The sequence below is a fragment of the Palaemon carinicauda genome, chromosome 7 (genome assembly GCF_036898095.1).
Source record: "Palaemon carinicauda isolate YSFRI2023 chromosome 7, ASM3689809v2, whole genome shotgun sequence".
In the NCBI taxonomy this organism is placed as follows: Eukaryota; Metazoa; Arthropoda; class Malacostraca; order Decapoda; family Palaemonidae; genus Palaemon; species Palaemon carinicauda.
Window position 1 is genome coordinate 133,305,216 of NC_090731.1, and position 12,526 is coordinate 133,317,741.

Genomic DNA, 12,526 nt, shown 5'->3' on the forward strand with positions numbered 1-12,526 from the left:
CATTTACGGGAAATTCGAGGATAACTTTATTATAAAAGAGAACGAGGTATTTATGCAGTTGCCAGTTTGGTACTGCTTGTTGTATCCTGTGCTTTGTTGTGGTGCTGAATAGTGCTAGTTCGCCGAGCTGGGAACGGCATTTTACGTTTTGATAATCTCTTTATAAGACCTAATTGAACAATGATACTTCTAGAGGTGAGCTAATATTGAAGGTTGTTTTGTTGAGATTTAGTCAATATGTGATTCACATTAAGCATGTAGTCTTTTTTTTTATTTTAATATTGGCAGGAATTTTTTTTTTCAAGTGCGTAATATTTTTTTTTTCTTTTGTATACTATACCTTGCTTCGAACATATTTTCCTTATATATTCTATCTCTTTCCCTACACTCACACACACACACACACACACACATATATATATATATATATATATATATATATATATATATATATATATTTATATATATATATATATATATATTATAGTGTATATATATATATATATATATATATATATACACACACACACACACACACACACACATATATATATATATATATATATATATATATATATATATATATATATATATATATATATATATATATATATTTAAATGTGTGTGTGTGTGTGTGTGTGTGTGTGTGTGTGTGTGTGTGTAGGGAAAGAGATGGAATATATAACGAAGATATGTTCGAAGACGGGGTATATATACTGTAGTTGGTGCTATTATAGTATGCTATCTACCGCCGATTTTGCTATCTACCACCCCTTTCTGAAATTTTGGAATTGGTTTATTATTTTGTTTATGAGACCCCTATTAACACTACTTTACAATTAACTGGGAAATCACCTAATACTGTCACTGATTGGTTTAATGTGTCTGGAAGTGTGTAGTGTAGTGGTTTCAATTGGAAAGTTCTGAGAAAAGGCGAAGATGTATTTACTGCTTTCTTGAATGATGTAAGATATGTTTACAAGCAGTAGTAGAATAAATTTTTGATTGAATATGTTTCATAGATTATTTTCTTTCAGTTTTGTAATATTTGATTTTTCATTTGATTAACTTGTAACATTGTTGTATGATGAGCTTTGAATAATTTGTAAAAAAAAAGTTTCCCTACAAACTGCTTATAAATAAATATTATTAAACTATAATTAAAGTCCAATGAGGATAACATACTGGTGGTAAGTAATCTGTTTGATAATCCTCATCAAACAGGAGGATTAACATTGACGGTAGATACCATACTATAGTAGAAATTCGACAGTAGATAGCATACTATAATAGAAATTCGACGGTAGATAGCATACTATAATAGAAATTCGACGGTAGATAGCATACTATAATAGCACCCTGTAGTTTACAAAAGAAAAAAATATTACGCACTTGTGTAGTGTTAGCCAGAATGAATGATTCTTAAACATTTTTACGTGTGTGCGATTTATCGAATTATAATCAATTAAAAAAAAAAACATGTAGGTTTGATCGTCGTAGGGCAACTCAAGCAGTGAACTGTTTATATTATTTGAAGGTCAATGCAGCGTTCTTTTGGCTCTCCACCCACTTTTTAGCCTTCAAGTACAGTTTACCTCCATTCCTGCTTCTTTTCCGCCATGTTAATTCCAGCTCTGTAAATTGGTGTAATGGGTCAGATAGTTTTCTCATGATTAATGCTGTTTGGCTGGAGAGACTGTAGTACTTGGTTGAGAATCAATAAAACTACATACCCGTATTTTGCATTGAGAAACTTCATTGCTTCTCTTTTTGTTTTGACTCACAAAACACAACGTTAGGAAATACAGCGTTGTTAGAATCACTTGATACTAAATTTTGGGAGTGGTTTTAATTCACTCTGAATATAGGGCATCATTTAAACTATATAACAGCTGGTAATCTATTTTCTACATAACCAAAATTTGTCTTGAAAATTTCTTGTCATCATCAGTGACAAAAGTCCATTCCATAGATTTTGCTGGATGCATCAGTTGTAGTTTTTTTTTTTCTTTTAACTATTCTGTCATCAATATTGGTTATTTGGGATTGGTTTTATTGACATGGAATAGAAATGAGTCGCTGAGAATCCAGTCAGTTATTATAACTTTCAAACTGACTCTATTCTTAATGTTTTAAAATTTTTTTCTGGTTCATCTTTTAGTGATCAAAATCGCATGCTGCTAGCTAGTATGCGGATTTACCAGTTGTAGATGTATAGTTTATCAGCTTTTGTCATTCATCCCTTTGCTGATGCTCTTTTTGAAGGCTATCTTAAGCCTAATATAATAGTAAAAAATATTTCAAAATGAATGTGTCATTGAAGAAAAATCTACGACTTGTCAAATTACTTTTGAGAAACACATTGACTCCTTCATCTTCAATTACACTAATAACCCAGATAATTAGGACTTTTTCTTGAGAATTTACAGTTGTCAGTCATTCTGGAAGAAATATATAAATGTGTTCATTCTACTTTGTTTTGAGTATTGTCCTTCTGTCTGGTCTTCAGCTACCAACTATTAAATTTATTATCCCCGATCTAGATGTGAATGTCTAGTCACTGTCGTTCATAAGCAAGTTTTTTTTTTTTTTTTTTTTTTTTTTTTTTGTATGGTGTTCGATATATTTCAAAGTTCTGACCATCCTTTGTATTCAGATCTGCTCAGATTGTACCATTCTGTTTGCAGTACTGTATTAGATATATAGTAAATTCTAGTAGTCTTACCTTCTCCATCATAAGGTTCAATACTACGTAGTATTCAGAAAGTTTCATTCCAACTATGATGAGATTGTGAAATGATCTTCATAATTTAGATGTTGAATCAGTGGAACTTGAAGTTCAGACTTGTTGCAAATGCGTTTCTGTTGAACAGCGTGATGCAAGTCCCATATCAAAGTTTATATATGACTGATGTATTATAGCATTGTTACTGATCTTAATATATTCTGTAATTGATTTTTTATTCTCTTTATAGATTTTTTGTTATTTCTCTTTTCATTTCTGCACTGGGCTGCTGTCCATGTTGGAGCTCATGGATAAACCTTCTGCTGATGGTCCTATTATTGTTGAGATATTAAACATTCTGCTGATGGTCCTAATGTTGTTGAGTTGTTAAACCTTCTGGTGATGTTCCTAGTGTTTTTGATATGACAAACCTGCTGCTGATCCTAATGTCGAGTTGTTAAACCTTCTGCTGATGATACTAATGTTGTTGGATGGTAAACATTCCGCTTTGATCATATTGTTGTTTTGATGTTAAACAATCTGCTGTTAATCCTAATTCTGTTGAGTTGTTAACACTTCTGTAAATGTTGTTGAACTTTTAGCTGATGATCGTAATGTTATAGGGATTTTAAACTTTTTGCTGGTGATCCTAACATTGAGATGCTAAGCCCTCTGTTGTTGATTTGTTAAACCTTCTGCTGGTGACCCTAATGTTGTTTAGATATGAAACTTTCTGTTGATGATCCTAATGCTGTTGGGATGTCAGACATTCTGATGATAATCTTAATGGTGTTTGGATGTCAAACCTTCTTCTGATATTCATAATGTTAGAGATGTTAAACCTTCTGCTGATGATCTTAATGTTGTTGGGATTTTAAACCTTTTGCTGATGATCCCAATGATTGATTGATTTCGTTTTCTGGCATACTGACGTCGAAGGTCATTGACGCTGATATGATATGGTATAAATAAAGAATAAAAGGAAATTCAATTTAAAACCATAAAAGCAATGTTCTTTTAAAAGTTAAATAGCTTTTAGAAGATCCTAATGATGTTGGGATGTTAATCCTTCTGCTGATGATCCTAATATTGTTGAGGTGTGAAATCTGCTGCTGAAAATCCTAGTTTTGTCGGTATGTTAAACCCCTCATTGTTGTTGAGAGAGAGACAGCATTTTGTTGGTATAATACCTCATAGGATGATCACGGTGTCAATATGTTAAACTGATAATCTCAGTGTGATTTACATGTCAAGTCTGCTTTTGACAAATCACACTGTTGTTGCGATGTTAAACCTTTTAATATTTCATTATGAAGGACAATTTGATATTTTTGAAATATTGTTCCTCAGAGCATTATTGTCAATTTCTATAAGTTTATGCAAAAAATCTTAAAACCTTATTAGCATATGAGATTTTATCATTCTTAATCGTGGAATAGATTTTAAAATGCCAGGAGAATTGATTTTCTTACATACATTGTTATAGAAGTCTAACTAGACTTATAGCAGGAGTTTTATTTGAAAATATCCAAACGTACTTTAGATATAAATAACTATTGGTGTTACCAACAAATGTCCCTTCTTAATTCAAGATATTTTCTTAGATTTTATGTACTTGAAGTGTTTTATACATTATCATGTTTGCTATAAAGTACAGAAAATGTTTTAGAAAGAGAAGAAATCATGGATCTAAAATTTACGTATGAAGTTAGTTGAATTTTATGGAAGCGACACTTTTTACTGTTATTTAGTATCAAGTTTGAGGTGTCGGTTTCAATAAATTTTTAGTTTTCACTTTAATATTTTTTAGTAATTTATACTGTTAATAGCGTAAGAAAATGTTGTTGGAATAATATATCTATTCAATTCAACTTTTTTTTTTTTTTTAATCACTTGCCTCTAATTTTGTTTTATTGTTCTTTTACCTAGGTTCAAACCACAAGTGAGAACTTTGTTAGTAACCCCAGCAACTCCTTCAAGGAACTTCTTGATGAAGCATCATTTCTGCCAGACACTACGGCCAGAGGAGTGCCTTCGCTTCAGCCATGGCCGGGAAAGTACCTGTTTGGTATTTCTCTTCCTGTTGATAACAAAGATCGTAACAAGGTAGGTAAATTTTTCGTTTTTTTGTTTTGTTTAGATGCTCTTCACAGTAACTGAAGTTTAATTGTAATATTCATTTATGATGAATTTAACAGAGTAAGATTTTGTTTATAAAATGTTATTTAAATTTTAATATTTCCATGTTGTTATGTTTTAATGTCAGGATTTTTCATTATTGGGTGAGAAACTAATTTCTGTCCACATTCTGCCTGAATTCCAACCAGTGTGAGGTCTTCATCTTTTCTTATATCTCACATTTGTTCCTTTATAAATACCAACATTTGTTTTATAATAGTAATTTAGCATGATTCAGCAGAGGTGGAACTTCGCTGTTAAAATTTATGATGAGGTGTAGCTACAGTAATTACTTCCGAGTGGTGGGCAAGCCCTGCCCATCCAACAGTAAAGGTTTAAAGGCCGCTCATGCATGGCAAAGTCAAGGGACAGTGACATCACTCTATCGAGCAGGACAATGCGCTAGAGACTGACCATATATACATATGATCTATGATCAGTGCCCAAGCCCCCTCTCCACCCAAGCTAGGACCAAGGAGGGCCAGGTAATGGATGCTGATGACTCAGCAGATAGACCTATAGGGTCCCCCAAACCCCCCATCCTTAGTTCACAAGGACGGTAAGGTTGCAGCGACCAAAGAAGCTAACGAGTGTGAGCGGGACTTGAACCCCAGTCTGGCGTTCACCAGTTAGGGAAGTTATCACATTATTATTTTTATTATTATTATTTGTAGCCAAGCTACAACTCTAGTTGGAAAAGCAAGTTGCTATAAGCCCAAGGGCTTCAACAGAGAAAAATAGCCCAGTGAGGAAAGGAAACAAGAAAATAAATAAACGACATAAGAAGTAATGAAAAATTAAAATAAAATATCTTAAAAAACATTAACTACATTAAAACAGATAATTCATAAATAGACTATAAAAAGACTTATTTCAGCCTGTTCAACATAAAGATATTTGCTGCAAGTTTGAACTTATGAAGTTTTAATGATTCAACTACCTGATTAGGAAGATTATTCCACAACTTGGTTACAGCTCCAATAAAACTTCTAGAATTCTGTGTAGTATTGAGCGTAGTGATGGAGAAGGCCTGGCTATTAGAATTAACTGCCTGCTTAGTATTATGAACAGGATGGAACTGTCCTGGAAAATTTGAATGTAAAGGATGGTCAGAGTTATGAAAAATCTTATGCAACATGCATAATGAACTAATTGAACAACGGTGTCAAAGATCAATATCTAGATCATGAATAAGAAATTTAATAGACCGTAAGTTCCTGTCCAGCAAATTAAGATGAGAATCAGCAGCTGAAGACCAGACAGGAGAACAATACTTGAAACAAGGTAGAATGAAAGAATTAAAACACTTCTTCAGAATAGATTGATCACCAAAAATCTTAAAAGACACTCAATAAGCCAATATTTTGTGCAATTGAAGAAGACACAGACCTTATGTGTTTCTCAAAAGTAAATTTGCTGTCAAGAATCACACCAAAAATTTTAAGTCATACAAAGTTAAAGAAACATTATCAATGCTGAGATACGAATGTGGAGGAGCCACTGTCCTGGACCTGCTTATAATCATACTTTGAGTTTTGTTAGGATTCAACTTTATACCCCATAATTTATACCATGCACTAATTTTAGCTAGATCTCTATTAAGGGATTCAGCAACCCGAGATCTACATTCAGGAGATGGAATTGGTGCAGAGAGAGTAGCATCATTTGCATATGCAACAAACTTGTTTTCCAGGCCAAACCACGTGTCATGTGTATATAGTATGAGCAATCACTTTGACTTCAACCGTAGAGTAGTATGGACATACTCCCTATGTCTCTTGGCATTTGCTGCTCTGTGATGGATGTTCCACTTGCAGACATTTGGTTTTGACCTAGTGAGCCTGGCTGCAAATGCGGCAGGTTTATTATTATTATTATTATTATCATTATTACTACTTGCTAAGCTACAACCCTAGTTTGAAAAGCAGGAAGCTATAAGCCTAAGGGCTCCAACAGGGAAAATAGCCCAGTGAGGAAAGGAAATGAGGAAAAACTAGAATAGAAGTTTAAGAAAAATAATAACATTAATATGAATCTTTCATATAAAAACTATAAAAACTTGAAAATAATAAGAGGATAAAAACTTCAAAATAACAAGAGAAAGGGAAACTAGATAGAACAGTGTGCCTGAGAGTACCTACAAGCAAGAGATCTCTAACCCAAGACAGTGGAAGACCATGGTACAGAGGCTTTGGCACTACCGAAGACTAGAGAACAATGGTTTGATTTTGGAGTATCCTTTAGAAGCGCTGCTTACCGTAGCTAAAGAGTCTCCTCTACCCTTATCAAAAGGAAAGTAGCCACTGAACAGTTACAGTGCAGTAGTTAACCTCTTGAGAGAAGAATTATTTGGTAATTTCAGTGTTGTCAAGTGTATGCGGCAGAGGAGAATGTGTAAAGAATAGGCCAGACTGTTCTGTGTAAGTGTTGGCAAAGATGGAATGAGCTGAACGAGAGAGAGGGATCCAATGTATTATTGTCTGGCCAGACAAAGGACCTAATAACTCCCAAGTGGTAGTATCTCAACGGTTGGCTGGTGTCTTGGCCAACCTACTTTCTTTTTAAGCTTTAAAGAAGTGGAACTAAATATCTTGTGCCCTTTGTTCCAGGACTGTTCGCAGTCATCCCCCTGTGACAAGTTTAGGTTATGGCCTCTTTTACAGTGGCCAGAATACAGTCGGAAGAGGAAGAAGTCTAAGAGAGAGAGAGAGAGGCTTCTGCTTTTGGGGGCCTCCACTTTCAAGGCAATATAGCTCTTTAGCTCCTTAAATCTTGCCTTCCGGTACTGGAACTGCTTCACTTTATTTGGTTTCTTCTAAAGTTGAATCTACTGGAAAAAAGCGGAAGAAGGAGGAAGACCCCAATTTCCCCTTGGGGTAAGCTTCATGAGAGGTAGAAGGGTCACCTTCCCTTTAGACAGCAATATTCTGTGCTTCCTCCTTGAAGTTTGACCGCCGTTGTGATGACCGACGACAAAGTTTGCAGTAAGTTCTGGCCTTGCGTAAGCAGCAGCAATTGTGTTCCGTCCACAGTGAAGCTGCTGAAGGCTTTAGCCAATGCTAGGACCACCTTGAACTTTTGCTTTGTCCTTCTATTCTCTTCCATTTGTGGAAATAGCATGAGATATGTGATATCTGTCAATAAATAACACTTCCTGCTGTTGTAAAAGATCGTCGATCTTCTCCTCTTTGTGGTTTATGCAGCCGCCATGGAAGTCCTCGACCTCTACTTCTGGCCAGGAAAAGAAGTGACACACCCTCGTTTTCTTCCCAGCCCTGTATCTTCAACCTCACCCTCCGCTTCCCAACCATCAAACGTTCCACTTGGTTTCAAGACAAGGAAGGCTAATTGCATGGTCTTGTGAGTCTTTGCCCGACCTCCCTCCACATTTGCGTGAGAGGTGTGGTACCACCCATCAACTCTTGCGAAGGTTATGGGGCATGAGGTGCAGGTGCTTATAGTCCTATGACCAGTGCCTGTTCATGTAAGAAAACATGTATGTGCCCCAATGTTCAAGATGACGACCGCCTCTATCGCCCTTATCCTTCTTCAGACACCGGGACGCCATCAAGGATGACAGCCCATCAGAGAAGATAAGAGACGTTTGAAGACGCGTGATAGTAGCGAGACGATGGTAGACGGCTTTCGCCACCGAGATCCACTGGGCACTAGCTTTTCAAGACAAATCTCGCACATCACTATTTAGAGACAAGTCTCCATGTGCACTATCATGATAACCATGTGACAAGTTCCTATACACACAATTACCTCTACGCTCTTGAATATCTTTCATACATAGGAAAACTTCCACGAGCATGAACACCTGCATGCACATGAGCCCTTCAAGAAAAGTCTCCATGCATACACGATTTATATGCAAGGACTTTACCTGTTAAGTCTTCACACGTAAGGTCTTCACACACATGCCCATATCTATAACAACTTGTTTTCAATATTAAACTTACCCGATAATCATGTAGCTGTCAACTCCGTTGCCCGACAGAAATCTAAGGAGGGATACGCCAGCTATCACAATACTAGAAGGGGGTGTACTAACCAGCGCCACCTGTGGCCAGGTACTCAAGTACTTCTTGTTGACACCTCCTCAATTATTCCTCTGTCGTGCCTCCGGCTAGACGTTCTGGGATACGCTTATGGTCTTCGAGTTTATTCTCGCTTATTTGGTGATGTATTCTCTTTGATTTACGGCTGTCGCATTACTAGAAACCTTCTGATATTAGCTAGATAGCTTTTATTTAATTCAGTTTAACGGTTAACGAATTTTTGCTTGTTTTTTGGATCTCCCTTTGACTTCTCTTGAAAACAAAATGTCTGACATTTCGCAAGCCCCCTCCCATAGACGATGTAGGTCTTGCAATAGACGTATTCCGAAGGTCTCGGTAGATCCTCACACCGCTTGTTCTGACTGTAGGGACAGACCCTGTCAGTTAGAAAATCGATGTGAGGAATGCGCCGGACTTTCGGAATTGGATTTTGTCCTACTTTTAAAGTATTCTTCTAAGTTAGAGAGAATTAGAGCTAGGAGGAGTTCTTCTCACTCTTCTTTATTTTCCTCATCTCATGATCCCCTTCCTGATCCTACCCCTGTAGTGGCTACCCCCGATCCTACTGTGTGCCCTCCGCCTGATATGTCAGTGGTTTTACGCGCTATTCAGGCTTTAGGCGATAAGGTAGAGTCAGTGGTAAGTGACCATAAGTCTCTGATGGCCGAAGTGAAAGAGTTGAAGGCCAAGAGTGCAGTGGGTGAAGTTAGTGCCAGTGCTGTGACGAGTGCTAGTGTCGGTGCAGTGCCTTGTACTAGTGTTAGTGCCAGTGTGGTGCGTGGGGATTTTTCTGTGCGAGCCAGTCGTTCTCCCAGTCCGGGACCTCTTGCAAGCTCCCAAGCCCAGGGGAGAAGCAATGTCGAAGGGCATAAGGGTTCGGCAGGCCTTGTTAGGCGCACAGAATTATCCTCAGTGGTTGCGGGCGTGTCTTCCACAGACCGTCACTCCCACTTGCAGACGATTGAGCCCGTCTTCCGCTCGTCCGCTGATCTTCTCTCGGGGAAGAAACGTTGGTCTCAGGTCTCTAGACCGCTTAAACGCAGAGTCCAGCCCGCGAGTGCTCAGCCAGGTTGCAGTCGTTGGCTCAGCTCTGACTCGCCTCAGTCATCTAGCGACTGTACTCCGCCCAAGAGGAGTAAGGTACAGCAGAGCTGCACCGGTGGTGCAACCACTGTTATGGCTTTACCTCAGTCTGCTACTGTCTCTGCTGATCCCAAGTGGTCTATGCTTCAGTCCATGCAAGCTCAGCTTTCGGACCTGATGCGTGAGTGTCGTGCTGAGAGTGTTGCACCTCCTGCACCTGTGGTGCACCAACCTCCTGCACCCGTTCAGCCTGTGCTGCACCCGCCTGCACCGGTGGTGCACCAACCTCCTGCACCCGTTCAGCCTGTGCTGCACCCGCCTGCACCGGTGGTGCACCAACCTCCTGCACCCGTTCAGCCTATGCTGCACCCGCCTGCACCGGTGGTGCACCAACCTCCTGCACCCGTTCAGCCTGTGCTGCACCCGCCTGCACTCGCTGCACCCAGTCGCAGCTCCATCTGCCAGGCGTACGATGTTGAACCACTTTCTGTGTTCACTGTTCCCAGTGTTGTTCAGCATCAGCCTTCTTTAAGGCAACCTTCGGTTTGGGATCAGGAGGATTACTCCACTCTTCCTCCTCCTCCCCTGGCTGCTCCACCGGCGGTGCAACTCTCGGTGGAGGTACAACAACCTCTTCCACCTGTGAGTCAGTCTCCTCAGTTGCTGCACCGAGCTCTACCCGTGCACCCTGATCCTGCTCCTCAGACATCTCTGCTTGCGGGAACTTTACCTTGTTCTGCACAGCCTCGGTCTCTTCACGCTCCACTCATACCACAGGAACAGGAACAGGAACTTGCTGCACCTCCTCCTTCCACCTCTGTTGTTGTTCCTGCTCGTTCTGACTCTGCGGTTCAGCATTCGTATCCGATCCCGTCGCCTCATTCTGGGGTTGAGGTTTCGGATGATGAGGAGGCACACCTTGATCCCTCTTCGGACGTGGACGAATCTAAGCTCTCTCCACAGTCTCTTGATTTTCGCAAGGTCTTGGCTCTTCTCAGGGAGGTTTATCCAGACCATTTTGTCTCAGCTATTCCCCGCTCTCCACCATCTGAGTTTTCGCTGGGAGTGCAACAAGCTCAGTCTTCCTATACCAAGCTTGTCCTAGCTAGATCCTCCAAGAGGGCTTTTAGGATCTTAGGGGAGTGGCTGCAGTCTAAGCAACTTCTTGGCAAGACTTCCTTCATGTTCCCTCCAACGAAGCTCACTTCGAAAGCGAGCGTTTGGTATGCCACAGGGGAAGCACCAGGCTTGGGAGTACCTGCCTCTGCCCAGGCTGACTTCTCAAGTCTGGTAGACTCGCCTCGAAGATCTGCTATGAGACGCTCAAAAGTGTGTTGGACCTTCTCAGACCTGGATCACTTGCTTAAAGGGGTGTTTAGAGCTTTTGAAATGTTTAATTTTCTCGACTGGTGCCTGGGGGCCCTCAGCAAGAAAACCTCTCATACGGACAAAGATTCTGCCATGCTGTTAATGTCCTGTATGGATAAGGCCATCAGAGATGGATCGGGCGAGCTAGCGTCCTTGTTTGTATCAGGGGTGTTGAAGAAAAGAGAACAGCTGTGTTCTTTCCTTTCCGCCAGCATTACCCCTTGCCAACGGTCACAACTTCTGTTTGCTCCTCTTTCGAAGTTTATTTTTCCCGAAGAGCTCATTAAAGATTTGTCTGCTGCCTTGATACAGAAGGACACGCACGATCTTGTAGCTTCTTCGGCTCGTAAGTCTAAGGCTTCCACCTCAGTCCCTAAGACTTACCGCTCCCCAGTGGCTGATACCCCTGCGACTAGATTCATACCGCCCTTTCGTGGTAGAGCCCCCAGCCGAGGAAGCTCCCGTCCAGACTCTTACAGAGGCAAGTCCAGGAAAGGATCCAAGCCATCCAAAGGAAAACACTGACTCTCCGCTTCTCCAGACGACAGTAGGAGCCAGACTCAAGACCTTCTGGCGAGCTTGGGAGATGAGAGGTGCAGACGCACAGTCTGTCAGTTGGCTGAGGTTCGGTTACAGGATTCCATTCTACCTTCAACCACCTCTGACCACTTCGCCCATCAACCTCTCTCCCAACTACAAAGAGGAGGACAAGAGACTAGCTTTGCACCAGGAGGTGTCGCTTCTTGTGCAGAAGAAGGCTGTGGTTATAGTCCGGGACCATCAATCCCCGGGCTTCTACAACCGTCTCTTTCTTGTGGCCAAGAAGACAGGAGGTTGGAGACCTGTGCTGGACGTCAGCGCTCTCAACGAGTATGTCACCAAGCTGACGTTCACGATGGAGACGACCAAGTCGGTCTTAGCAGCGGTCAGACAGGAGGACTGGATGGTCTCATTGGACTTGAAAGATGCTTATTTTCACGTTCCGATTCATCCAGACTCCCAACCTTTCCTAAGATTCGTTTTCGGAAAGGTCGTCTACCAATTCCAAGCCCTGTGTTTTGGCCTAAGCACAGCTCCTATGGTCTTTACCCTTCTGATGAGGAATGTA

The 12,526-nt window shown here is 40.2% G+C and overlaps 1 protein-coding gene across 3 annotated transcripts in view; it reads left to right on the forward strand.

Annotated features, from left to right (window-relative positions):
- Positions 1-12,526, forward strand: part of LOC137644017 (cellular tumor antigen p53-like) — a 113,542-nt gene that overhangs the window by 53,336 nt on the left and 47,680 nt on the right. For all 3 annotated transcript variants that reach the window (XM_068376897.1, XM_068376895.1, XM_068376896.1), the window contains exon 3: positions 4,655-4,831. In XM_068376897.1, coding sequence (XP_068232998.1) covers positions 4,655-4,831 — 177 coding nt within the window. The remainder of the gene's footprint in view (positions 1-4,654; positions 4,832-12,526) is intronic.